The sequence below is a fragment of the Tupaia chinensis genome, unplaced genomic scaffold, assembly GCF_000334495.1.
Source record: "Tupaia chinensis unplaced genomic scaffold, TupChi_1.0 Scaffold145814_1, whole genome shotgun sequence".
NCBI classification, from domain to species: Eukaryota; Metazoa; Chordata; class Mammalia; order Scandentia; family Tupaiidae; genus Tupaia; species Tupaia belangeri.
The window spans coordinates 950,171-976,280 of NW_006205672.1; the positions used below are offsets into that span (position 1 = coordinate 950,171).

Genomic DNA, 26,110 nt, shown 5'->3' on the forward strand with positions numbered 1-26,110 from the left:
AGAAAGCGAGAAATCACCCCCCAGGGGGGATGGTCACGCCGCAATCCCTTCTCCTCCATTCTCCTCTCGGGATCTTGGGCACGCACGCACACGCGCCCGGCGTGAGATTTAAGCCACCGGGTCCGAGACGCGAACTGTGGTCGACTACGTGGGAGTCCAGCAACATAGCCATTACGCTAACTGCTGGTTCCCCAAATTAGATATTTTTGAAATACACATCTTACTTTGACATACCATACATTTCTTTTTTTTTTTTTTTAAGTTATTTTATTTAATTTTACTCATTTTTTTAAATTGACCTGAGAGAGACACAGAGAGAGAGGGAGAGAGGGAAAGTGAGAAAGCAAACCACGCGGTCCAGGACTTGAACCTTGGTTGGCCATGTGGGAGTCCAGCACCTTAACCACCACGCCACCTGCCAGCCCCTCGACATACCACATTTCAACTGTTCACTAGTTACGTATTGCTGATGACTACCACAGTGGATCTTTAGACCAGTTTCTTGGGAGGAGAATGGATGTTGGCATCAGCCATTATTACTGTAACATAGTGCCAGGATAGCCTTGGTCTAGGTCAGGAAACCAGATTCTTCACTGTCAGTGATGCGAAGCCAGAATAACTCATTCACACTTCTAGTGAAAATGGAACCGGCAGGTGGTGTGATGGTTAAGGCACTGGACTCTCATGTGGCTGACCACAGTTAAAGTCCAGGACCTGGTGGCTGGCTTTCTCACTGGTGGCTTGCCTTCTAAGTTTCTCTTCCTCTCTCTCTGTCTCTCTCCGAGTGAATTAAAATTAATAAAAAGAGGGACCAGCAGTTGGCGTAATGACTTTGTCGCTGGACTCCCATGTAGTCGACCCGCGGTTCGCATCCCGGACCTAGTGGCTTAAAACTCACGCCAGGCGCATGTGCACGTGTGCCCAAGATCCCGAGAGGAGACTGGAGGAGAAGGGATTGCGGTGTGGCCATCCCCCCTGGGGGTGATTTCTTACTTTCTCTCTCTCTGTCTCTCTCCGTCCGTCTGGCAAGCGCACACGCCCTATAGCAAAAGCCTCTCCAAAAATAAAAAATTAATAAAAAGAAAATGTCTAGCTCATTTTTATATGAAATCAAGTAGGTGGGTTTTTATTATTCCATTTATATTTGGACTCCACTGAGGGAAGGTAAGTTTTGACTTAGGATAAAGAAACATAGGGACCAGCAGTTAGCGTAATGGCTATATCACTGGACTCCCATGTAGTCTACCATGGTTCGAGTCCCGGACCCAGTGGCTTAAACTCACGCTGGGCACGTACGTGTCCATGCGTGCCCAAGATCCCAAGAGGAGAATGGAGGAGAAGGGATTGTGGCGTGGCCATTCCCCCTGTTGGGGGAGGTGATTTCTCGCTTTCTGTCTCTCTGTCTCTTTCTGGCGAGTGCACGCACCTAATAGCAAAAACCTCTCCAAGAAAAAAAGAAAAAAAAAAAAACAGTCATACAGATCCTCTTAATTTTTTCTCTAAGCTTCCTATTCTGTTATTCCTGACTTTTAAATTTTTTGAATCTCATGACTTCAATTTATACTTATTTTTTTGGGACCAGTGGTTGGAGTAACGGCTGTGTCGCTGGACTCCCATGTATTTGACCCTGGTTCAAGTCCTGGACCCAGTGGCTTAAGCTCACGCTGGACACGTGTGCGTTTGTGCCCAAGATCCTGAGAGGAGAATGGAGGAGAAGGGATTGTAGCATGGCCATCCCCCCGGGGGGTGATTTCTCACTTTCTGTCTCTCTGTCTCTGTCCTTTTGGTGAGCACATGTGCCCTATAGCGAAAACCTCTCCAAAAAAAAAAAGAAAAACATCATACAGATCCTCTCTGAATTTTTTCTCTAAGCTTCTTATGCTATTATTCCTGACTTTTAATTTTTTTGAATCTCATGACTTAAATTTATACTTATTTTTTGGGACCAGCAAATGGTGTAGTGGTTACGTTGCTGGACTCCCACATGGCTGCAGTTTGAGTCCCAGACCTGGGTGCTTCACCATCACACCAGGCACATATGCAAGCGTGCCCAAAATCCTGAGAGGAGATTGGAAAAGAAGCAATTGCGGCGTGGCCATCTCCCTGGGCGGGGGTAGGGGGGAGTGATTTCTTGTTACGTGTCTCTCCAGCAAGCATACAAGCCCTATAGCAAAAAATCTCTCTTGGAAAAAAAAAAAAAACGAATTTTAAACCTAAGAAATTATTGACTCAAACAAGTAAAATGTCTTTTGTTAGTATATATCAATGTTATTCTTTTGTTTTATTTTTAGACTTTTTGTAACTCCCTTTTTTGGACAAACAACAGATCCTGAGTGAAAGTAGTTTTTTTGTTTTGTTTTGTTTTTTTTAGTCTCTCTATTTTTTTTTTAAGAATTATTTATTCATTCATTTTATTTTTTAATTTGACCAGAAAGACACAGAGACAGAGTGAGAGAGTGAGTGAGAAAGCAAGCCACCAGGTCCGAGACTCAAACCATGGTGAGCCATGTGGGAGTCCAGCGCCCTTATCCACCATGCCACCTGCTGGCCCCTGAAAGTAGTTTATTTTTAACACTAATATGTTGGTACTCAATCACTTTTTATTTTCCGGGAGAACATTATTTTTTCTTTTATTTTCTGAAGTGTTTTTTAACTTTAGACATTGTGACGTTTTACCCTTAAATATTTTGTACCTCTAAAAAAATAAGGACTTTTTTTAAATATTTTTTTGAGAGATTTTTGCTATAGGGCGCGTGTGCTCGCCAGACAAAGAGAGACATAGAGACAGAAAGTGAGAAATCACCTCCTGGGGGGATGGTCATGCCGCAATCCCTTCTCCTCCGTTCTCCTCTCGGGATCTTGGGCACGCACGCACACGTGCCCGGTGTGAGTTTTAAGCCACCGGGTCTGGGATGCGAACCGCGGTTGACTACGTGGGAGTCCAGCGACATAGCCATTACGGCTAACTGCTGGTTCCCTGGACTTTTTTTTTTTATAGCCTTGATACTTTTGTTACAACCTAATAGGAATTAATTGTAAATTCTTTTTGTTGTTGTTGTTGTTGTTTTGCTATAGGGCACGTGAGCTTGCCAGACAGAGAGAGACAGACAGAAAGCGAGAAATCACCCCCCAGGGGGGATGGCCACGCCGCAATCCCTTCTCCATTCTCCACTTGGGATCTTGGGCACGCACGCACATGCGCCTGGCGTGAGTTTAAGCCACCAGGTCTGGAACTCGAACTGCTGTCAACTACGTGGGATTCTAGCGACATAGCCATTACACTAACTGCTGGTTCCAATTGTAAATTCTTAATATCGTCTAATACCCGCTGTGTTTTCAAATTTCCTGAGTTGTCCTGACAATATCCATGGATCCTTGAATTTAATTGTGGTAACAGTATATTCCTAATAGCGTTACATTTTTCTTCACATTTATTTAAGAGCAGTGGATGGTTTTAAGGCATCTGTGTAGCTCTAGGGTTCTTGCACAAGTTTATTTATTGCTGTTTCATAGTCTTCTAATTTATACCTAATGTAGAAGCTTATCGTGCTTTACTATTCGGTTTCCTTTGAATCCCTTGAAATCATACATTTTTCAGGATAGGAATTGCATTGCTTGTGTTTGTCTTAGAGGGGTTCAGCACTCAAAAGTGGCTAAATCGTTGATTCCTACTCTGTTTGCTTGTAGTGGCAATCCCATAGTCACATTTTAAGTTTTCTATAGGGTGCATGTGTACACCAAAAAGAGAAAGGGAGAGAGAAAGTACCTTTTCCTCCCCTCTCCTCGTAGTATTTTGAGCATGCAGATACAAGTGCCTAGCATTTTTTTAAACTGCCAGGCCCAGGACTCAAACCATGTAGTCAGCCATGTGGGGTCCAACCACCTGCACCACCACACCACCTCACTGGCCTCTAAGCTCCTTTTTTTCCCCAGATATCCTAGCACTCTTGTTCCTAGCATTATTACCCTACTTCTTAAGCACTCAGTTAAAGGAAACAAATATTACTCTTCTAATCCTCTAAAGTCTTACAGTGGTAGAAAGGAAAACAAGCAGTAGACTGAGGGAGAGGTACAATTTAGAGAAGAATGCTTTCAGGGACTTAACATGTCCAAGTGTCAAGGAGAAGTCTGTGTGGGAAAGAACTCCAGAGAGAGAGGACCTATTGATTGTATTCCAAAGTCCAGGAATGTGTGGAATGATAAGGTGGGGTGAGTTTTAGGAAGGCATAAAGAATCTATTCTTTTTTTAAAAAAACCTATTCTTTCATAATTTGGAGAATAGATCACAAAAGCTGTAGTAATTCATTCCTGTTTTCTCAAAGTAGAAAGCTATTAGGCATTAAGGAGGTGAGGGTGACAGTGCTGGAAAGGACACTGACAGGGTAGTCACTACAGAAAACGAATTCATTCTCCCTCTTGAACCTTTCTCTACATCTGCTCTGTCCCTTACAGAACTGATGTGTTACAAATTGCTTATGATAGTTTTTTATCTGCCAAAGTGTGTGTATGCTTATCATAGACTGTGAGAAAGTGAGAAATCACCCCCTGGAGGGGCAGTGGCCACACCACAGTCCCTTCTCCATTCTCCTGGGACTTTGGGCATGCACACGTAGGCACCAGGTATGATCTTCAAACTGCTAGGTCTGCTATTTGAACCACATTGGGCCATGTGGGTGTTCAGCACCCTAACTGCCACACCACCTGCTGGCCCACTAAGGATCTCTTTAATCTCCTGATACTTTGGGTTTCTATCTCATTCTTAGGTATCAGATCATACATGTAAATCTCAGCATTGATATTTATGCTTTAGAAATTGCTTAATAGTATCTTTGGGGCCAGCAGGTGGCGTGGTGGTTAAGGGCGTTGGACTCCCACATGGCCGACCATGGTTTAAGTCTTGGACCTAGTGACTTCCTTTTTCACTTTCCTTCTCTCTCTCTCTCTCTCTCTCTCTCTCTCTCTGTGTGTGTGTGTGTGTGTGTGTGTGACACACACACTCTGGTCAGATTGGAAGATAATAAAGGTTAAAAAAATGTAAAAAAAAGAAATTGCCCAATAGTTTATTTTTTTCTCTCTCTTTGTGTATGTGCATGTGTGTGTTTATGGCCACAGGGTGCTTGCACTCACTAGAGAGGAAGAAAGAGAAAGCACCCTGCAGTGGTGTATGACTAGGCTGCAGTCCCTTTTCCTCCAGTTCTTTGTCCCTTCGGGTTTCTGGGCACACCTACACACATGTCCAATGTGTCTTCGAAGCTGTTGGAGCCAGTAGTCAAACTGTGGTCGACCATGTGGGATCCAGCTTCCAGTGCAGTTACCCATTGCATGGTCCTTTTACTTGGCCCATGTTTTTATTGTTGATGTTATCTGATAGATGTGACAGTAGAGCTGATATGTATAGTTTAGAAGAAATGCCACCAAGATGAAATGTAGGAGCTAGACAATTGGGCGACAGTAAAGTGTGATGCTCTGCAAGGCTGACCCACATGAGAGGGTCCCAGGGTTCATGTCTAGAGACTTCTCTGAGAATGCTGGGACCAGCAGTTAGCGTAATGGCTATGTCGTCGAATTCCCATGTAGTCGACCACGGTTTGAGTCCCGGATCCTGTGGCTTAAACTCATGCTGGGAGCTGGGAGTGTGTGCGTGCGTGCCCAAGATCCTGAGAGAATAGAGGAGAAGTGATTGCGGCATGGCCATCCCCCCAGGGGATGATTTCTCACTTTCTGTCTCTCTGTCTCTCTGACGGGCGCACGCACCCTATAGCAAAAACCTCTCCAAAAAAAAAAAAGAATGCTCAGCATGTGTGTGCCCATGATCTGGAGCTGCTTGAATCTGGGAGAGAATCACAGTGTCAAGCCTTTTAGGGGTGCTTCTCTCTCTCCCTCTCCTCCACCCCCCTTTCTCTCTCTCTCTCTCTCTCTTTCTCTCTCTCCCTCTCCCTCCCTCCCTCCCTCTCTCTCTCCGTCTTGCTCAGGGAAAAAATAAATAGAAAAACTTTTAAAAAAAGTTAAATGATATTTCCCAAGGAAAACAACAGAAATAGAAGATCAGAAACCGTCAGTGTTCATTGGTGTTCTAGCAAAGAAAAATAAATTGAGAGACTTGGGGAAGAAGAGAAGTTGCTGTCATGCTCCCAGGTGATTGTCCCCAGTCATGCTGTGAATTTCCTACTTGCCTTTCTTCTTGCTTTTCCTGGATGCCTCTGGAAAACTCCATTCTTCTTCGAAGACAGCCGTGCTTCTTACAGCTTCTCCAGAATTTATTTGTCCGTATTCTTTTAGCACCTAATGGACCTCAAGGCAGTGGTTCTCAATGGGTTGCAGACCTCTTTTGAGAATAAACACAAAATCTCTGAACCCTCTTCCTAGGAAATACATATTTTACTCCCTCACACATAATTTCAGGGGATATCTCCATTTTCTAAGGTCTTCTCCATGAACCCCAGATTAAGAACCCTTGGTTTTTCTTAGATTGTTTAAAGAATTATTTCAGTTTCACCCATCGTTTTTAGAGGGATGAGGGATTGTTCAATAGTTGGTTAGAGCTTTAAGTTTACAATCTTATTTGTAAGAACTTAAATATAATACCAGTGAAAGGTTAAAAAAAAAAAACACCAAAAACTGCAAATAATTATTTTTGTGATGTTTTTGTCACATTTTATAATTAAAAAATACGTAGCAGTGGGGACCAGCAGGTGGCATGGTGGTTAAGGCGCTAGACACTCCCCCCATGGCTGACCACAATTCTAGTACTGGACGTAGTGGCTCACTTTCTCACTTTCTCTCTCTCTCTCTCTCTCTCTGGTCAAATTAAGATTAAATGAATAAATAAATAAATAACAAAAACAAAAAAATATGTAGCAGTTGTGCCACCCAGCAGCATGGTAGTTAAGGTGGCTCGATCCCATATGGCCAACCGCATGGTTTGAGTTCTGGACCCAGCAGCTTGAAAAACATGCCAGGCACATGTGCTCAAATCCCGAGAGTAGAAGGGATTATGGTATGGTCATCCCCTCTAAGGGGTGATTTATCACTTTCCGTCCCCCCTCCCTTTTTCTCTCTCTGTCTCCAGTGAGCACACGCCCTCTTGTAGCAGAAAAGCAAAGAAGGAAAAAAAGTGTAGTAATTACAAATTTGACCAAAAATTTATAACGCAACCTCAGAAGCCTGACAAAAATATAATTATTTTGAATTTAATATTGGAAAAAATTAAGTATTATAATAAGGCAAGAACTTCTATTTACGATTCTGTCTTGAAGTCAAGTGAGTACTTTAATAGGTGTTAAATAAATGTTGAGTTACGGACCAGCAGTTAGAGTAATGGCTATGTCACTGGACTCCCACATAGTCGACTGCGGTTCGAGTCCTGGACCCGGTGGCTTAATTCACACCAGGCATGTGTGCGTGCGTGCCTAAGATCCCAAGAGAAGAATGGAGGAGAAGGGATTGCGGCATGGCCATCCCCCCTGGGGGGTGATTTCTCGCTTTCTATCTCTCTGTCTCTCTCTGTCTGGCAAGCGCACATGCCCTATAGCAATAATAAAAAAAAAATCCTCTACAAAAATAAATAAACAAATAAATAAATAAATGTTGAGTTAGCCATATGAGATAATCGTCATCCTCAGATGAATAAAGTCATGTAGTATTTCAAGATAATTTATTTGGCGATGATTTGTATAGAAGAGATAGTGTAGGGACCAGCAGTTAGATTAATGGCTATGTCGCTGGACTCCCACGTAGTTGACGTAGTCCCAGACCCAGCGACTTAAACTCATGCCAGGCACATGTGCATGCATGCCCAAGATCCTGAGAGGAGAATGGAGGAGAAGGGATTGTGGCGCTGCCATCCCCCCAGGGGGTGATTTCTCGCTTTTTGTCTCTGTCTGTCTCTGACTTTCTGGCGAGCACACGCGCCCTATAGCAAAAACCTCCCCACCCCCCCAGAAAAAAAAGAAGAGATAGTGTATACGTTAATTGGAGAGAGGCAGTATTGAGAGCCAGATTATTAGCAGTAGGAAGTCAGACGGGTCTCAACCAAGTTTCTGCATATACACAGGAATCTGGAGGCAAGAAAGCATCTAAGTTTTGAGCCCAAGAAGAGATGAGAAGGTGCAACAGGAAACAGTGGTAACCAGGAGGATACTAAGTTAAGTTAGAGTTGATGGTAGACTATCCAATTTAAAAGGTTTTGCAGGGACCAGCAGTCAGTGTAATGGCTATGTCACCGGATTCCCATGTAGTCGACCGCAGTTCGCATCCCAGACCCAGTGGCTTAAAACTCATGCCGGGCACGTGTGCATGCGTGCCCAAGATCCCAAGAGGAGAATGGAGAAGGGATTGCGGCGTGGCCATCCCCCTGGGGGTGATTTCTCGCTTTCTGTCTCTCTGTCTCTATCTGTCTGGCGAGCGCACATGCCCTATAGCAAAAACCTATTAAAAAAAAATTTTTAAAAAGTCTTGCAGATGGTCCAAAATCTACAGTGGCACTTCGGTAAAAAGTAAGTCTTTCAGATGGTTCAAAATCTACAGTGGCACTTCGGTAAAAAGTCTGAGCTAGAGACATAGGTTAGTTTTTGCCACAACTCAGATGTTAAGACATAACCATTTTAAAGAAAAATAGAAGAAACTATGATTTACCACTGGCAAAGGAAGATATAAGGGGCCAGAAAGTAAAGGTTATGATTGTGTGACAGGACCTGGTCTTGTTTTCAGGTGGATTTATTGATTGTTTTTCTTCTTACAGCCAAGTGCAAGATCTGTGAGTGGGCGTTTGAAAGCGAGCCTCTGTTTCTTCAGCATATGAAAGATACTCATAAGCCCGGAGAGATGCCTTATGTTTGCCAGGTATGGCCTTTTTCTCTAGGGAGGTTTAGTTGTTTTGCTTTTAGGCGGACTGTTAGGAATCCACTAGTGAGTATTGCTATGTACCTGTACCTGCTGCATACACTCAGTGCAGGAACTCTGAGGAGTACAGAAGAATTAGTAAACACAGTTTCTGTCTTCTGGAGTTATCTCACAGGGGAAAAATACAAAAGAATGTGTCCACAAGTATAGTAATTACAGGCGGAAAATGTGTGCACGTACTGAGGGAGTGTCTGCCTCCTGTACCTGCTCTTAGGAGACGGACAGAGAAAGCTTCAGGCCTCCTCTTAGTTACAGACTAAGGGTTATTCTCAGCCTTTTCTGTTCGTTTCTATTTTTATCTTAAGTCATAGCTGGGTTTATCACATAGTCTTACATTATAAAGTCAGAAAAATTAATTTCTATGCATACAAGAGCTTTTTTTTTTTCATATTTTGAAATTTTTGTTGCTGCCTCTTTAAGGACTCAGTTGTTCACTTCATTCTTAGCCTTTCCCTCTTATGTAACAGGTATGTCAGTATCGCTCCTCACTCTACTCTGAGGTAGATGTCCATTTTCGGATGATCCATGAGGATACCCGGCATCTACTCTGCCCTTACTGCCTGAAGGTCTTCAAGAATGGCAATGCATTCCAGCAGCACTACATGAGGCACCAGGTACCAGGCATCAAGCTATTCCTATATTCTCATTTTTAAAATTTATCGGATAGTGGGCGACTAGCAGATGGCATAATGGTTTCGTCATTGGACTCCCATGTAGTCAACTCTGGTTCAAGTGCCGGACCCAGTGGCTTAAAACTCAACTGGGTGTATGTGCATGCATGCCCAAGATCCCAAGAGGAGAACAGAGAAGGAATATCGGCATAGCCATCCCCCTAGGGGGTGATTTCTCGCTTTCTGCCTCTATGGCGACCGCACGCACCCTATAGCAAAAATGTTTAAAGTAGATTAAGACTAGCTTTAGGGGGACCAGCAGTTAGCATAATGGCTATGTCGCTGAACTCCCATGTAGTCAACTGCAGTTCGAGTCCCAGACCCAGTGACTTAAAACTCATGCTGGGCGCGTGTGCGTGCGTGCCCAAGAGAGGAGAATGGAGGAGAAGGGATTGCGGCGTTGCCATACCCCCCTGGGGGGTGATTTCTCACTTTCTGTCTCTCTCTGTCTTTCTGGTGAGCGCAAAACCTCCCCCACCCCCCCAAAAAAAAGGCTAGATTTAGGGAGACTAGCCAGAAGGCTTTTTCAGTAGTTTAGGTAAAAGATGATCATTGATAGTGGCTGTCGGCTTTTGAAATGAAGTAAAGTAGGATACAGTTGAGAAATACTGAGGTGCTAGGTGAAGGTACAAGGGAATAAGTTAAGGATCATGCCAAGATTCTGACTTGGGCAATTGGATAAATAATGGGACTGTTTACTGAGAGAGAAACACGGAAGAAGGTATGTATCAGAGGCAGGGAGGCTTTACACAAACGTGCACTCTGGCACTTGTAAGCGCTTCCGTATAACTCACATTCTCCTTTTCATCTACCAAAGTGCATTTCCAAATAGGGTATGGAAATTGTGATGCGTAACTCGGCCTGAGGTTTCAGAGCCTTGCTATCCTAGGAAGGAAGATCATAGATGTGGGTCCTGTCTTTAAAGGACTTCCATACTAAGTAGAGTGAATCATCAAAGTGATCTCACAGGAAACATAGCTATATATCTTGATGTGTTGAGGGGGAAAAACAACAAAGTATATGAAAGTATTATCACTTGTGTTTAAGAAAAAGAAAAGCCAGGCCAGCAGATGGCATGGTAGTTAGGACACTGGACTCCCATGTGACTGACTGCAGTTCGAGTCCTGGACCTAGTCACTTGAAAATTATGCCAGGTGCATGCACGTGAATGCCCAGAGTCCCAGAATGAGAGTAGAGAAAGTATTGTAGCATGGCCATACCCCCAGGGGCGATTTCTCACTTTCTCTCTCACTGTTTCTCTCCCTAATGTGCCCTAAGGCAAAACTCTCTAAAAAAATAAAAATAAAAAGGATACCCAGGAATGGGTATATTGTTCACACCGTGAAGATGCAGGGGCATCTAAAGCTTATGCTACTATGTATGTCATAGAGGAAGCTGAAAGGGGTGCTTCAAGAACTTATCCTGGGGGACCAGCAGTTAGCATAATGGCCATGTTGCTGAACTCCCATGTAGTCGACTGCGGTTCGAGTCCTGGACCCGGTGGCTTAAACTCACGCTGGGCGCATGTGCATGCATGCCCAAAATCCCAAGAAGAGAATGGAGGAGAAGGGATTGTGGTGTGGCCATCCTCCCTGGGGGGTGATTTCTTGCTTTCTCTCTCTCTCTCTCTCTCTGTCTGTCTTTCTGGTGAGCGCATGTGCCCTATAGCAAAAACCTCTCCTCAAAAAAAAAAAAAAAAGAAAACTTATCCTGGCATTGAGTTCACCTTTCTCTGGGAGCATGGGAGTTGGTGATTCCCTGTAGTGGGTTTTGTTGTGTTATGTATTTCTTACTCTCTTAATTATCACCAGAAAGTGGGAAGAATTTGATTGGCATTGTTCTCCTTCTCAGAAGAAAATTCATTGGGAACCTTTAAGGGATTGTCTCCTTTTTTTTTCTTATCAGAAGAGAAATGTTTATCACTGCAACAAATGTCGGCTACAGTTTCTCTTTGCCAAGGACAAAATTGAACACAAACTTCAGCACCATAAAACCTTCCGTAAACCCAAGCAGCTGGAAGGCTTGAAGCCAGGCACAAAGGTAAAGAGGTGGCCAACTTTTTTTCTTCTTACAGACCCGGGGAGGGGAGGAGTCGACTTCAGTATTCTGAGGTATAGTGTGGGTCACATCTTACTGTTCTTTCCCTTGACTCTCAGGTGACAATCCGGGCTTCCCGAGGGCAGCCACGAACAGTTCCTGTATCCTCCAATGATACACCTCCCGGCGCCTTGCAGGAGGCGGCACCACTGACCTCCTCCATGGACCCTCTGCCCGTCTTCCTTTACCCCCCTGTCCAGCGCAACATCCAGAAGAGAGCTGTTAGGAAAATGTCAGCGCCTTCTCTTAACTGCTGGGCGGGTGGGGGCTGGGTGGGCAGGGTTTCTGTTAGCCAGTGTAGCCTGGTAGCCTTTTGGCAGGGTCTGGTGTCTAAAATCCTGTGATCTAAGTAGTCCTCGGGCAGTAATGAGCTTTTTCCTCTTTCTTGTCAGGAGTGTCATGGGCCGGCAGACGTGTCTGGAGTGCAGCTTTGAGATCCCAGATTTCCCCAATCATTTCCCTACCTATGTACACTGCTCTCTTTGTCGCTATAGCACCTGCTGCTCTCGAGCTTATGCCAACCACATGATCAAGTAAGTTGTGATTGAGTTAGTGTTTTACTCGGAAGTTCAGATTCTCCAGAAATCACTTCATTCCCTACCCTGCTGATAGTATGTTTCCTCCTCCATCTCTCCTAGCGGAGCAAGATGGCAGGACCATGTTCCTTTGGCTTTGATAGCCTGTGCTCTGGTTTTAGAAGTGTGGTTCAGGGCTATTAGCATTAGATGAGAGTTTGTTAGAAATGCAGGGGTTCAGCCCTGCCCTAGGCCCACTAAATCAGAGTATGCATTGTAATAGGTTCTTAGGTGCTTCATGTGCATGGTTTAAGAAACGTAGTGACAAAAAACTGGCTTGGGTTGAGATTAGGATAAAGAGGCATCTCTTTTGTTGGGGTATTGCCACTGGCCATTGGTTTCCAGTTTATCCATAGAACCCCTGACTCATACCATGTCTTGTCTTTCTCAGCAATCATGTTCCACGGAAGAGCCCCAAGTATTTGGCTTTGTTTAAAAATTCTGTGAGGTAAGGAAAAATTTAACTGGTAGTAACTTTATTTTGTTCGGTTTATTTATTTATCTCATCTCCGATGGGAGAGAGTTTGAGGAGGCACGCACAATACACACAACAGGGTTTTCAGGCTGTGGTCTGCCCCTAGCCAGCCAGGATAACAGGATCACGCACATGCCCAGCCTGTAGAGAGAGGCCTCGGAATGCAAACCCAGAACCTTCCCATGTGACTTCTGCATTGCGGAGCATTGTGTTAACTGCTATACCACATGGCTGGCCATTTTTAAAGTTTTTACATTAAATCATTTTCATTATTTGGGGGGTGGTGATGTCAATGAGTTTGAGAGAAAAGAGATGGAAGGGCACTTCTTTATTCCAGTGTCACTGCTGTATTTTTGTCTTATACACTCTACTCTTCCCTTCCCTAGTGGAATCAGGCTGGCCTGCACTTCATGTACCTTCGTTACCTCTGTGGGGGATGCCATGGCAAAGCATTTGGTGTTCAACCCCTCTCACAGATCCAGCAGCATCCTGCCACGGGGTGAGTTGGACAAGACAGAGAAAAGATACGGGTCCTACTCTGTATGTCAGGAGCAGCCCTTCCTGGCCTTCCCCACGCACTGTTTCCCAACCAGAAACGTTCTGACCTGAAGTTCCTGTTCTTTGGGGAAGCCCAGTCACTGTGGAGGGTGTAAGTGGGGTGAAATCCCAGGACACTTGTCTTTGGAATGCTTGTTTCTTCGCTAAGTTAACATTTTTTTATTGTCTCGTTTTTCCTAGGACTCACTTGGATATCTCATTCAAGGTAACAACAACTCACTTCATGAATTAATTTCTGTTCTGTACAATTGGCTCTTTGTTATTTCTGTTGTTTCCGTTGCCTACTTTAACTGAGCTCTCTCTTCCTCTTTGCTTCCCACTCTCACTGCTATAGGCATGGCCAGACTCGTGACCTGGTGCTTGACCGGAACGTGAAGAATATGTACTCTCCTCCTTCCTTCCCTCCCAACAAAGCTGCCACTGTGAAATCTGTAGGAGCCACCCCCACTGAGCCTGAAGAGCTACCAACTCCCATGGCCCAGGCACTTCCATCACCAGCCTCCACCGCAACCCCACCACCAACGCCCACTCACCCACAGCCGTTAGCCCTCCCACCCTTAGCAACAGAGGGGGCTGAATGTCTGAATGTAGATGACCAGGACGAAGGAAGCCCAGTCACCCAGGAGCCTGAGCCAGTATTAGGGGGTGGCAGTGGTGGGGGGGTCAGCAAGAAGGAGCAGTTGTCTGTGAAGAAGCTCCGAGTGGTGCTGTTTGCCCTCTGCTGCAATACGGAACAGGCAGCTGAACACTTCCGGAACCCCCAGCGCCGTATCCGGCGTTGGCTTCGACGCTTCCAGGCCTCCCAGGGGGAGAATCTAGAGGGCAAGTATCTGAGCTTTGAGGCAGAAGAGAAACTGGCTGAGTGGGTGCTGACGCAACGAGAGCAGCAGCTCCCTGTAAATGAGGAGACCTTGTTCCAGAAGGCGACCAAGATAGGGCGTTCTCTGGAGGGGGGGTTTAAGATCTCCTACGAGTGGGCTGTGCGTTTCATGCTGCGGCACCACCTGACTCCCCATGCCCGGCGAGCAGTGGCCCACACCCTACCTAAGGACGTGGCAGAGAACGCAGGACTCTTCATTGAATTCGTTCAGCGGCAGATCCACAACCAGGACTTACCCTTGTCTATGATTGTAGCTGTCGATGAGATCTCCTTGTTTCTGGATACAGAGGTGCTGAGCAGTGATGACCGAAAGGAGAATGCCCTGCAGACAGTGGGCACGGGGGAGCCGTGGTGTGATGTGGTGCTGGCCATGGAGCATTGTGTTAACTGCTATACCACATGGCTGGCCATTTTTAAAGTTTTTACATTAAATCATTTTCATTATTTGGGGGGTGGTGATGTCAATGAGTTTGAGAGAAAAGAGATGGAAGGGCACTTCTTTATTCCAGTGTCACTGCTGTATTTTTGTCTTATACACTCTACTCTTCCCTTCCCTAGTGGAATCAGGCTGGCCTGCACTTCATGTACCTTCGTTACCTCTGTGGGGGATGCCATGGCAAAGCATTTGGTGTTCAACCCCTCTCACAGATCCAGCAGCATCCTGCCACGGGGTGAGTTGGACAAGACAGAGAAAAGATACGGGTCCTACTCTGTATGTCAGGAGCAGCCCTTCCTGGCCTTCCCCACGCACTGTTTCCCAACCAGAAACGTTCTGACCTGAAGTTCCTGTTCTTTGGGGAAGCCCAGTCACTGTGGAGGGTGTAAGTGGGGTGAAATCCCAGGACACTTGTCTTTGGAATGCTTGTTTCTTCGCTAAGTTAACATTTTTTTTATTGTCTCGTTTTTCCTAGGACTCACTTGGATATCTCATTCAAGGTAACAACAACTCACTTCATGAATTAATTTCTGTTCTGTACAATTGGCTCTTTGTTATTTCTGTTGTTTCCGTTGCCTACTTTAACTGAGCTCTCTCTTCCTCTTTGCTTCCCACTCTCACTGCTATAGGCATGGCCAGACTCGTGACCTGGTGCTTGACCGGAACGTGAAGAATATGTACTCTCCTCCTTCCTTCCCTCCCAACAAAGCTGCCTCTGTGAAATCTGTAGGAGCCACCCCCACTGAGCCTGAAGAGCTACCAACTCCCATGGCCCAGGCACTTCCATCACCAGCCTCCACCGCAACCCCACCACCAACGCCCACTCACCCACAGCCGTTAGCCCTCCCACCCTTAGCAACAGAGGGGGCTGAATGTCTGAATGTAGATGACCAGGACGAAGGAAGCCCAGTCACCCAGGAGCCTGAGCCAGTATTAGGGGGTGGCAGTGGTGGGGGGGTCAGCAAGAAGGAGCAGTTGTCTGTGAAGAAGCTCCGAGTGGTGCTGTTTGCCCTCTGCTGCAATACGGAACAGGCAGCTGAACACTTCCGGAACCCCCAGCGCCGTATCCGGCGTTGGCTTCGACGCTTCCAGGCCTCCCAGGGGGAGAATCTAGAGGGCAAGTATCTGAGCTTTGAGGCAGAAGAGAAACTGGCTGAGTGGGTGCTGACGCAACGAGAGCAGCAGCTCCCTGTAAATGAGGAGACCTTGTTCCAGAAGGCGACCAAGATAGGGCGTTCTCTGGAGGGGGGGTTTAAGATCTCCTACGAGTGGGCTGTGCGTTTCATGCTGCGGCACCACCTGACTCCCCATGCCCGGCGAGCAGTGGCCCACACCCTACCTAAGGACGTGGCAGAGAACGCAGGACTCTTCATTGAATTCGTTCAGCGGCAGATCCACAACCAGGACTTACCCTTGTCTATGATTGTAGCTGTCGATGAGATCTCCTTGTTTCTGGATACAGAGGTGCTGAGCAGTGATGACCGAAAGGAGAATGCCCTGCAGACAGTGGGCACGGGGGAGCCGTGGTGTGATGTGGTGCTGGCCATCCTGGCAGATGGCACTGTCCTTCCCACCTTGGTTTTCTACCGAGGACAGATGGATCAGCCTGCTTCCGTGCCAGACTCTATATTGCTGGAGGCAAAGGAGAGTGGCTACAGCGATGACGAGATCATGGAGTTGTGGTCAGCCCGGGTGTGGCAGAAGCACACGGCCTGCCAGCGCAGCAAAGGCATGCTGGTGATGGACTGCCATCGCACCCACCTGTCAGAGGAGGTGCTGGCCATGCTCAGTGCCTCCAGCACTTTGCCTGCCGTGGTCCCAGCAGGCTGTAGCTCCAAAATCCAGCCCTTAGATGTGTGCATCAAACGAACTGTCAAGAACTTCCTGCACAAAAAGTGGAAGGAGCAGGCTCGGGAAATGGCAGACACTGCATGTGATTCTGATGTCCTGCTTCAGCTGGTGCTGGTCTGGCTGGGCGAAGTGCTGGCCGTCATTGGGGACTGTCCAGAGCTGGTTCAGCGGTCCTTCCTCGTGGCTAGTGTTCTTCCTGGCCCCGACGGCAACATCAACTCCCCTACAAAAAATGCTGACATGCAGGAGGAGCTGATCGCCTCCTTGGAGGAGCAGCTGAAGCTGAGTGGGGAACAGTCTGAGGAACCCTCAGCTTCCACTCCCCGGCCCAGGTCATCTCCTGAAGAGACAATTGAGCCCGAAAGCCTTCACCAGCTGTTTGAGGGTGAAAGTGAGACCGAGTCTTTCTATGGCTTTGAAGAAGCTGACCTAGATCTGATGGAGATTTGAGCGTTGGGGTCCTGAGGGGGGTGTGGATTGGGGGTGGGAAAGTGTGAGGGAGGGTAGAGGGATTTAGGGACAAGGGGGCATACCAGGTGGAGTATTTGGTTTATATTTTTTAATTTTATGCCACCACTCCCCCCCAATGTTGACTTACACTTCCCTGTGGATTTGTGGATTATTAGGAAAACCAATAGTGATCACGTCTGAGCCGAGGAGCTGGCCCATTGGTCATTCACTTCTGCTAAAAACAGGTTTTTGTGACTTTTTTTTTAAATTTTAAATCACTGTGTTTGGTATTTTTCTGACAAAATCAAGAAAAAGGAAAAAAAATCCTTTGCGGGCGAATGTTAAATTTTTTGTTCCCCCTTTACCTCAATTGTATCATAGTACTTCTGGTTTTTTGTTTGTTTTACTGTGTGGCCAATGTCTTTGGGCATGATGCTATCTAGCCATTGTCAATGTGAGAACACTTCTGAAGATGGGAAAGACAATATGTAGCTCATAAACTGGTTTATTATATATATGGATAAAAAACTTTTTCATTGTGGTCTTAACACTTTTATATAAAAACGAAAATGGAAAAAAATTCCACTGAACTCTCTCTTCCTTCTCCTTTCTTTCCTTCCCTCTCCAGAGATGTTGGTTTCTATGGCAACTCTAGATATAAAATTGTGGCTTTAAAAATGCATGAAACCACCTTTAATCCTCCAGAATGAATAAATTTATATTTTCCTCACCATGCTCCCTCCAACAAAAACACAACAAAACAATCCTCTTTGCACTTGTGTTCCTTGACCCCCTTCCCCATTCTCACACCATCCATCCCTCTGGACCAAGGACCATTCATGTGTCATTAGCAGGAGGTCCTGAGGTGATGAAAGTGTAGGGTGGAAGCCATTCCCAGTTTGAGCCTTCATCCTACCAGCCCCAGGGGCAGTCCCTGCTTTGTCGAACTTCATCCTGTTCATTGGACAGCCTGCCTGTTCAAGAGATTCCAGGTCCTACAGCCAGGAGCTAATTGTGCAAGAAGTTGAGTGTTGAACTTGAAAAGACACACCACTTGAGATCCTGCTTACCCTGTCTGTGGCTTTCCCATTTCTCTTTATTCTCAGAGAAGAACCTGACATGAAGAAGCAACACATGGGGTACGCACAAAGACACATGAAAATTTATTTTTCACTGCCAGCTTCAAGGAAAGGAAATTTTTTTCTACAGTTTGCATGAGGGATTTTTTTTTAAATGTACTTACAGTTAAAAACCAAAATGTACTGTGCTGTACAGAGAAAAGGAGCAAAAAACCAAGTCCACCTCTCCCACAGTTGTACCACTGTCCTGTCCATCCCGAGGCTTTCAGCATCATTTCCCTCCTGTGAGCCAAGGAGGCAGCCCGCACAAGCTTGTAAATGGTTCATCTTTAAATGTACATAAGTGGAACGTTTAATAAAATGAAGGGAAGTGGATTTATACTGTGTTTTTTTCCTAGGTGACCTTGTTTAATTAAAGTCTTTTCATAGACTGGCAGATGCTCAAGATGTGATGGGCCTGGTCATGCAGGTGTGACATTTGTTACCACCCATGTCCCTCTTCTGCCCCCCTCCCTTTTTAAAAACCCCAGCACACTATAATATAGTGAACTGGAGCAATCTCTCCCAGAAACAGCTTGGCCAGCTTTGTGAACCTGTGGCATCTGGAAACTGAACTAAGGATCCATCTGGGCTTCTCTTCCCAGCTTTTTGCCGGATGCCCATTTTATTGACAGACTATGGACTTTCAAGTCGACCCTTTGCCTTTGAGAAAGTTCAAGAACTGTGATTGGTCACGTCTATCTACAGCTTGATCCTCCTCTTTGGTAGTCTGCAGCAGCCGCAGCTTTAGCAGGGCTGGGCTCCTGGCCTCTACACAGGCTGACTTTCTTGATGGGCAGTTTTTTGTTTTGTTTTGTTTTTTTTTAAAGATCATTAATACCAACAGCGGGTCAGCTGGGTTTTGGCCAGGACGTCGTCTTTGTGGACTCCGCCTGCATGGCTTAGTAGTAGAAGGAAGTTTTTTTGTTTTGTTGTTTTTTATAATTCAGTTTAATCAATAAACGTATTTATTGACTACTTTCTGTGTTGAGACTGGATGTGTAGACGTTTCAAATGACGAAGCTCGTGATTTTCTTTTGCCTAAATTTAGTAGTGGTGGTAATGGACAATACAAATGGAGGCATCTGATTTCTCCCTCAGTTTCCTCACCTTACTGAATTCCTGTACTACTGGGTTATTAGAAAAGTCATGACACATTTTTGTATGTTAAAAATATTTTAAGACTTTTCCGACAACCCAGTAGTTTGAGTTTACTACCTACACCAGTTTCTCAAAAAGGTTTGGAGAAGGTATATATCAAAATCACATAAGGTGTTCATTTTTAAAATTCAGGTGTAAAAGCACTCCAGGGATGGAACGTGGCTAATACATAACAGACAACCCAGAGCTACACTTAGGCCTTTTCAATGAACACATGGTACTTGCAAGTTTTCTGACAGTGCTAGAAATTCAATAGCGTGCGAACAACAAACATTTAGGTTAAATGTTTACAGCCACTCATCACCTACCGCCCTGCCTTTTTAACTGCCGAGGCTCCCCACTAGTTCTCTAGCACAGGCAGCCCCCCTCAGTCTGTATCATGTGGGAATACCTTTCCTCCGTCTTTGTCTTATTCCTGTAGTCAGTATTCACCACATGAAGTGTTTACAATCACACAAGATTACATACTCCATTTATAAATTTATATTTATTGTACATCTATAGTATTCAGAATAAAAACTCCAGATTTATGTCCTGTGTCTTGTTGCTTTCTGGTGTTTGTCTAATTATGCTTTTCTTTTTACTTTTTTTTTTTAAGAATTATTTAACTTTATTGATTTAAATTTGACCAGAGAGACGGGGGGAGAGCAAGAGAAGCAAGCTGCCAGGTCCAGGACCCAAACCGTGCTCTGCCATGCACAAGTCCATACCACCTGCCAGCCTCTAATTGCATTTTGTATAGAATGAGATTATTTGCTATGGGGCACGTGTTCTCACAGAGAGAGAAAGCAAGCTGCCAGGTCTGGGACTTGGAACTGCAGTCAGCCATGTAAAAATCCAGCATCCCAATCACCATGTCACCTGCTGGCCCCCACAACACCTGCGTTTAAAATCCTTGTTGACCAGTCCAATAGAATTTGGTCTTTAAGCAAGGAGCATCTGTACTTAGTGTTCCCTGCTTGGAAGTATTCCTGGAGGGGTAAAGGGATCGAGGCCATCAGTTCCAGGTTGAAGGTAACCTCATACAGAGCAGCTGTTACTAGATAATACATTTCTATCCCTGGGACAGTGGCTTAATGTAAATGTATATTCTTTGAGAATCTACTACAGTGGGGAAAACGAATAAAACACAGAAAAGCCAGTTACCTTATGTCACAAAGTCTGGCTTGTACAGGAAGCTGCTCTTAGGACATCCCTAGTGAAGACAGTAGTGGGTCTTCTGTACTGTCACACAGAGGATTCTGTACTAGCTAGAAGAGCCCAAAGGTTCTCTGAGCAGGAAAAGGAAGGACGTAGGCAGTTTTGCTCTTGGTGTGACCCAGCCAGACAATAAAACCGCTCAGCAAGCATTGCAAAGGATGGATTTATTTTACAAAAGAAATGACTGCCTTTGAACCAGCCAAGTTCAAAAAAAAAGTACAACTGTTCTGGGTAGCGCATCTGTATTTCACTCAAAACCACTAAAAAAGGAAGCACAATAAAATTAGCATATCAGGACCAATTCTAAAAACAGCTCTACCCTCTGACCAAAACCACCTCCACCCAAGGAATTTTTCCAGTTGAACTTTCCAGAAAAGCCCAGTTCAGTGGATCTCCCAATTCTTACACCACCATTTTCAACTACTGTAATTGAAATTTAAATCACCTGATCATGTGGGCAATTTCCCAGTTCGTCTCTGCAGACAGTGGTCCCTCTATCTCAACCCCTTTTTCAGTTACAGTGGCGATTTGGAACTGAAAGAAAGCAGAGCTTACTGTGAGAATGCCCAATCCCAAAGGAAGGCCATGGGGTCAGCCAACGGTCTCCCAGTCAAAAAAGTCACCGAAGTGAGGGCATCTGTTCTTGAGAACACAGAGACTCAGGGATTGCAAGGATCCAGAGCCTGTCTAGATCCCACCGCTTTCATTTTCACCCTGCTCCTCACCCGGTTGTAAGAACGGGCGTCTCGATAGTATAGCACTCGCATGCAGCGCTCCACCAGCTCTCGGGCCTCGGTCTGGCTCAGTACAGGCTGCTTTTCCAGAACTTCTCGTAGCAGAGGCTAGTGAGGGTGGGGGAAAAACCATGGGAACTATCAGGCTGAATAACATTTTCGTTTTCTCAAATTCATAGTAGAAAACAGTAGCACAAATAAAGGAGTAAAAAACACGTGCTACTGCCTCACCAGTGTGAATTCTGCTAATCGAGTTAAGATACACTTCAAGGGGAAGTTTTAGGGCATCCTCTCTGCACATGCCTGCTGACTTCCACTCATGTCACTCTGTCACTGGACTCTTACATGCCAACCAACACTTAGACCACAAAGAAAATCATTTGCAGAGCAATAGGGATCCCAGCCACATGATTCCGAGGGGCAGAATAACAACTATGAACCCCATATCTTCTGTTCCCCTCTCCCCTCCCTCCAGACCCACTGCTTACCTGAGCCAGGTATGCACCATAACCAGTGGCCAGTGAAGGGGCTTCGTAGGCTACACCAAGCATGTCCACGTAACCAAGGAAGCTAACAGGACACAATGGGTCAAAGAACTCATTTCATCTTAACATTTTTTATATTAGCTGAAGAATGGGCCCAAGGGGTCTGAGTTAAGGATTCACTGGGGAGATAGAGGAGACACTGCAAGCCCTGGGTTGGGTGGTCAAGGAAGTAAGTTATCTGTACTCAAATCAACCTCTCTCCATCAGCATAGCCTCCAATGACCATGGTGTTCCATAGAGGGTTCATCTTCGAGCGGCGGCTGTACATGGCCCTGGTCAGCCAAGAATGAATAGCTCTGGGACTATAGCTGTGTCCATCTCCCAGCAACTCCTCATCGATCCTTAAAAGGAATTGGTGGACAGAATGGAAGTGGGCATCTCCACCCACCTGTAAAAGTAGTTAACTCCAAATTTCCTCACTTTACACCTCCTCCAATGCCCAAAACAACTTACTGCATCTTCCACCCCAACAATTCTCCCAATACTCCTCTGCAGCCTCAAGTCTTCCCATCTCATCTAAGGGAATAAGAAGGGATTCCCTGGAACCAGCAGGTGGTGTGGTGGTTAAGGGCACTGGACTCCCACATGGCCCACTGAGGTTCAAGTCCCAGACCTGCCAGCTTGCTTTCTCACTTTCTCTCTCACTTTTTCCCTCTCTTGTCATATTAAAATAAATAGAGTTAAATAAAATAATTCTTGGGACCAGCAGGTGGCGTGGTAGTTAAGGTGCTGGACACTCCCACATGGCCTACCACAGTGTGAGTCCTGGACCTGGTGGCTTGCTTTCTCACTTTCTCTCTCTCCTTCTCTCTTTGGTCAAATTAAAATAAATGAATGAATAAATAAAATTAATTCTTAAAATAAATAAATAAAATACTTCTTTTAAAAAGGAGGGATGCCCCTCCCCTCTTGGGAACTACTCCCTATTCTCTAGATAACTTACACCATCTGGCCAAGAACCTGCTTCAAGTACTGGAAGTCGGCGTAGTCTCCAGAGGCGCCCAGCATGGTGCTGTTGTTGACGCGCATGATCCGAGAGATGTTGCGGAAACGAGCCAGGGAACCGTAGGAGCCCAGCATGTCGGCAGCAATCACCACTCCGCCCTCGAACTTAACGCCGAGAACCGAGGTCCCGGTCACCATGGGGTTCCTGGAGGGTGAGGGAAAGTGAGCAAGGGCTGGCCCAGACGGTGCGGAGCAAGAGCCCGCACCCTCTTTCCGCGCATCGGGTTCCGCTCCAATCGCTCCGCATTTTCGGGGACTCGGCGCCGGGTGGTCCCTGCCTCCCGCTGGGACCTCTGAAAACGAGAGCGCGGCCCCAGGGCCCACGCCTCCCCTCCGCAGCGGAGAACTTACTGGGTCCGCGTGATCGGACTCCCGTAGAGCGCGGACGCCGGGTCCATGAGGGAAGCCGGAGTGGACGGGACACGATAGAACTGCCCGGGGGCCGGACCCCCGGCCCAATGGCCGCATCGCGACTCCAAAAACGCTTCCATCTTAGTCACCGTAGCAGGAGAAACGAAAGTGCTTGCGCCGACGGAAGCGGAAGTGGTCCTTCAGTGCCACACCTCCTCCTTCCTGCAAGCCTCTGCCGGCAGCCATGGTGATGAGGTCCGGGTTGATCGTACCGTGGTCCTGGCGGCGACCGGAACGCAGAGCTGGAGTCGCCCCGCGTCGCGTCGCGGTGTTGGGGCCGTGACGCCGACCCTGAGCGAGCAGCCGGCAATTCTCATGTCCCTTTTGGATCTTTATCAAAAAGCCCCTATGGAAATACGAGTGAGCCCAGGATCTCTTCGCGCGTCCTCGAAGCAGCCCCAAGCAGCGGTGTGGGACCCATTTCACAGATAACCCGAGGCTGTGGCGTGCCTCAAGGGTAGGCCGCTCGCCAGCACGGGTAGAACTGATTCTAAATCCGGTGTGTAAAAGTCGCGTCGGCACCAGCAGTTGGCGTAATGGCTATGTCGCTGGACTCGCATCTAGTCAACTGTGGTTTGAGTCCCAGACCCGGTGGCTTAAACTTCAGGCGTGCCCAAGATCCCCAGAGGAAACGTGTTTGTGGCGTGTGTGGGGTGATTTGCTTTCTGTCTCTCTCCATCCCCCCGTGGGGGGTGATTTCTGGCTTTCTATCCTATAGCAAAAACCTCTCCAAAAAAAGGAGTCGGGTTCAGTTGTGTATTCCCTGTGGCGTCCACTAGCAGATACATTATACACTCTGTGAGACCCTGGACAAGTCTCTGCAAGTTTCCTGATGGTCAGACATCTTTGCCCACCTCTTAAGCACCAGAACATGACCAAGACTGTGGGAGTGAGACTACAGACCAGTTTCCCTTCTCATGTGACTTGTAGCAGGAGCTGGAGGCAATGCTTTCACACAAACAGGTGAACTTGGTCAAAGATAAACAAGCCAGACCCTGGTGGTAAGGACAGGTTTTGTTTTGTTCTGTTCTAAGTTTACTTCTTAAGAGTGAAGGAGAGAAAGACAAGCACTTACAATAGGCCTCACGTGGCAATTCCCACACGTCCCCAGCCTTCCCAGCCAGCCAGCATCAGGGGCATCTTCTGCAGGACAGGCCCACCAGGGAGCCAAACCTTGATCTTCCACATGGAACCAGCATTGCTGGTGCAACACAGCAGAGCCATGCGGCCTGCCAGCCCAAGGACAGTTAGTAATAACGATTGTGGTGGGGAGAAGAGTCCAGTGTGACTTGAACGCTACTGTTGCCACCAGGTGGGGAGAGAGCTCAGTAGTCAGGGATTTAAAAAATCACAAAGGGCTAGTCAGTGTAAACCTGATTAGGAAGCTGTGTGTACACGCTGACCCTTCCAGAAGTGAGAGGCCTGTCCTCCCACAGAGACTGTCATCTGGTCTTGACTGGGGCAAACCAGTACATTTTTTGGCAGTTGAGTTTTCTCAGGTAGGCACTTGGTGGGGGCGGGGGAGGGGGCGCAGAGGCTAGGGCCTCTTGGGGATGTGGCCTTGAGCTGTTAGAAGCTATTTTCGCGTTTGTTGAAGCTTTTAAAGGCCAAGGTTGAAACCTAGAACTAGAGAGGGCTCAGAGGAGCCTGGAGTGTGACTGTGGGCAGAATCTTTGTCAGTTTAAAACCAAATAAACCACCCTACCTTCCTGCTCCACCCTATATACTTTGAATTATTGATATCATCATCATTATTATTATTTAGCTCAAATAAAGCAAATCCAATTTGTTTTTAAAACCAAGTTGTTGTGGGACCAGCAGATGGCAGAGCAGTTACATCTCTGGACTCCTACATGGCTGACTGATTTGAGTCCCACACCCGATGGCTTGAAAATCACTCCAGGTGTGTGTGTATGCATGCCCAAGATCCCAAGAGGAGAGTGTAAGAGAAAGGGTTGCAGTGTGGTCATTCCCCCTAGGGGATGATTTCTCACTTTCCCTCTCACTATCTCTGTCTCTCTCCAGCGAGAGCATACATCCTATGACAAAAACCTTTTTTTAAAAAAAACCTTGTGTGGGTTTTTTTGTTTTGTTTTGTTTTTGCCAGAGGGTAATGTACTCATTGAAGAGAGCGAGAGGAAGCACCCCCTCCAATGGGCATGGTTACACTACTACTTTCTCCTCCATCTCTCTGACCTGTCAGGTTTTTGGTCACACATGCACAAGAATACAGAGTGTTTATTTCAAGCTACCAGGGCCAGGACTCAAACCATGCCAATGACCCAGCTCCTTTAACCACTAGGCCACACAGCCTGGCTCTGACGAAGTTAATTTAAGCCAAAGCAGTGCATGATGTTTTTAAAGAATTATTTCTTTAATTTACAGACCAGCAGATGGCATAATGGTTACATCCCTGGACTCCCGCATAGTCAATTGTGATTCAAGTCCTGGACCCGGTGGCTTAAAACTCACACCAGGCATGTGTGTGTGCGTGCCCAAAATCCTGAGAGGAGAATGGAGGAGAAGGGATTGGGGCATGGCCATCCTTCCCTGGGGATGATTTCTGACTTTCTGTCTCCTCAGTCTCTCTCTCTGTCTTTCTGGCAAGTGCATGTGCCCCATAGTAAAAATCCTCTCTTAAAAAATTTATTTAATTTTATTTTTCATTATGGTTATTTATTTTTTTTTAATTTGCTATAGGACATGTGTACACGCCAGAGAGAGACACAGAAAGAGGGAAAGTGAGAAAGCAAGCCTCCAGGTCTGGGACTCAAACCAGGGTCAGCCATGTGGAAGTCCAGCACCTTAACTACCACACCACCTGCTGGCCCAGTACATGAATTTTTACACTAACAGAAACTCTGAACTATTTTATTAAGTAAGGAAAACCTGAAAAGGGAAAGGTCAGGATCTTGTACAAGAGGCACCCAAGTAAGTTTGTGTCACCTTTTGGTGTTTAAAAAGAGTTATTCCATGAAACCAGCAAGTGGCAGAATGGTTATATTGCTGGACTCCCACATGGTTGGCCACAGTTAGGTCTGG

General features: G+C 46.2%; 2 protein-coding genes across 5 annotated transcripts in view; one reads left to right on the plus strand and one right to left on the minus strand.

Annotated features, from left to right (window-relative positions):
- Positions 1-17,089, plus strand: part of POGZ (pogo transposable element derived with ZNF domain) — a 46,624-nt gene extending 29,535 nt beyond the window's left edge. For all 4 annotated transcript variants that reach the window (XM_006168410.2, XM_027768306.1, XM_006168411.2 and 1 more), the window contains 9 exons: positions 8,741-8,841; positions 9,369-9,515; positions 11,478-11,612; positions 11,729-11,901; positions 12,062-12,202; positions 12,636-12,692; positions 13,106-13,218; positions 13,458-13,482; positions 15,223-17,089. In XM_006168410.2, coding sequence (XP_006168472.1) covers positions 8,741-8,841; positions 9,369-9,515; positions 11,478-11,612; positions 11,729-11,901; positions 12,062-12,202; positions 12,636-12,692; positions 13,106-13,218; positions 13,458-13,482; positions 15,223-16,894 — 2,564 coding nt within the window. In that variant the 3' untranslated portion in view covers positions 16,895-17,089. The remainder of the gene's footprint in view (positions 1-8,740; positions 8,842-9,368; positions 9,516-11,477; positions 11,613-11,728; positions 11,902-12,061; positions 12,203-12,635; positions 12,693-13,105; positions 13,219-13,457; positions 13,483-15,222) is intronic.
- Positions 17,090-20,517: 3,428 nt separating this feature from the next.
- Positions 20,518-23,181, minus strand: PSMB4 (proteasome 20S subunit beta 4). Its single transcript, XM_006168412.3, has 7 exons — positions 23,009-23,181; positions 22,596-22,802; positions 21,847-21,993; positions 21,596-21,677; positions 21,099-21,215; positions 20,819-20,907; positions 20,518-20,633 (listed from the first exon to the last, which is right to left on the minus strand). The coding sequence occupies exons 1-7, from the start codon at positions 23,146-23,148 to the stop codon at positions 20,621-20,623; spliced, it is 795 nt and encodes a 264-aa protein (XP_006168474.1). The 5' UTR covers positions 23,149-23,181; the 3' UTR covers positions 20,518-20,620.
- Between the last annotated feature and the right edge of the window lie 2,929 nt (positions 23,182-26,110).

What these genes read in the sequence shown, in the direction of transcription:
- PSMB4 (XM_006168412.3), bottom strand. Translation starts at nt 23,148, where the DNA reads ATGGAAGCGTTTTTGGAGTCGCGATGCGGCCATTGGGCCGGGGGTCCG. An exon ending in AGTCCGATCACGCGGACCCA is followed by an intron (nt 22,803 to 23,008) that starts GTAAGTTCTCCG and finishes CTCACCCTCCAG; the next exon opens with GAACCCCATGGTGACCGGGA. An exon ending in ATGGTGCATACCTGGCTCAG is followed by an intron (nt 21,216 to 21,595) that starts GTAAGCAGTGGG and finishes CACCCTCACTAG; the next exon opens with CCTCTGCTACGAGAAGTTCT.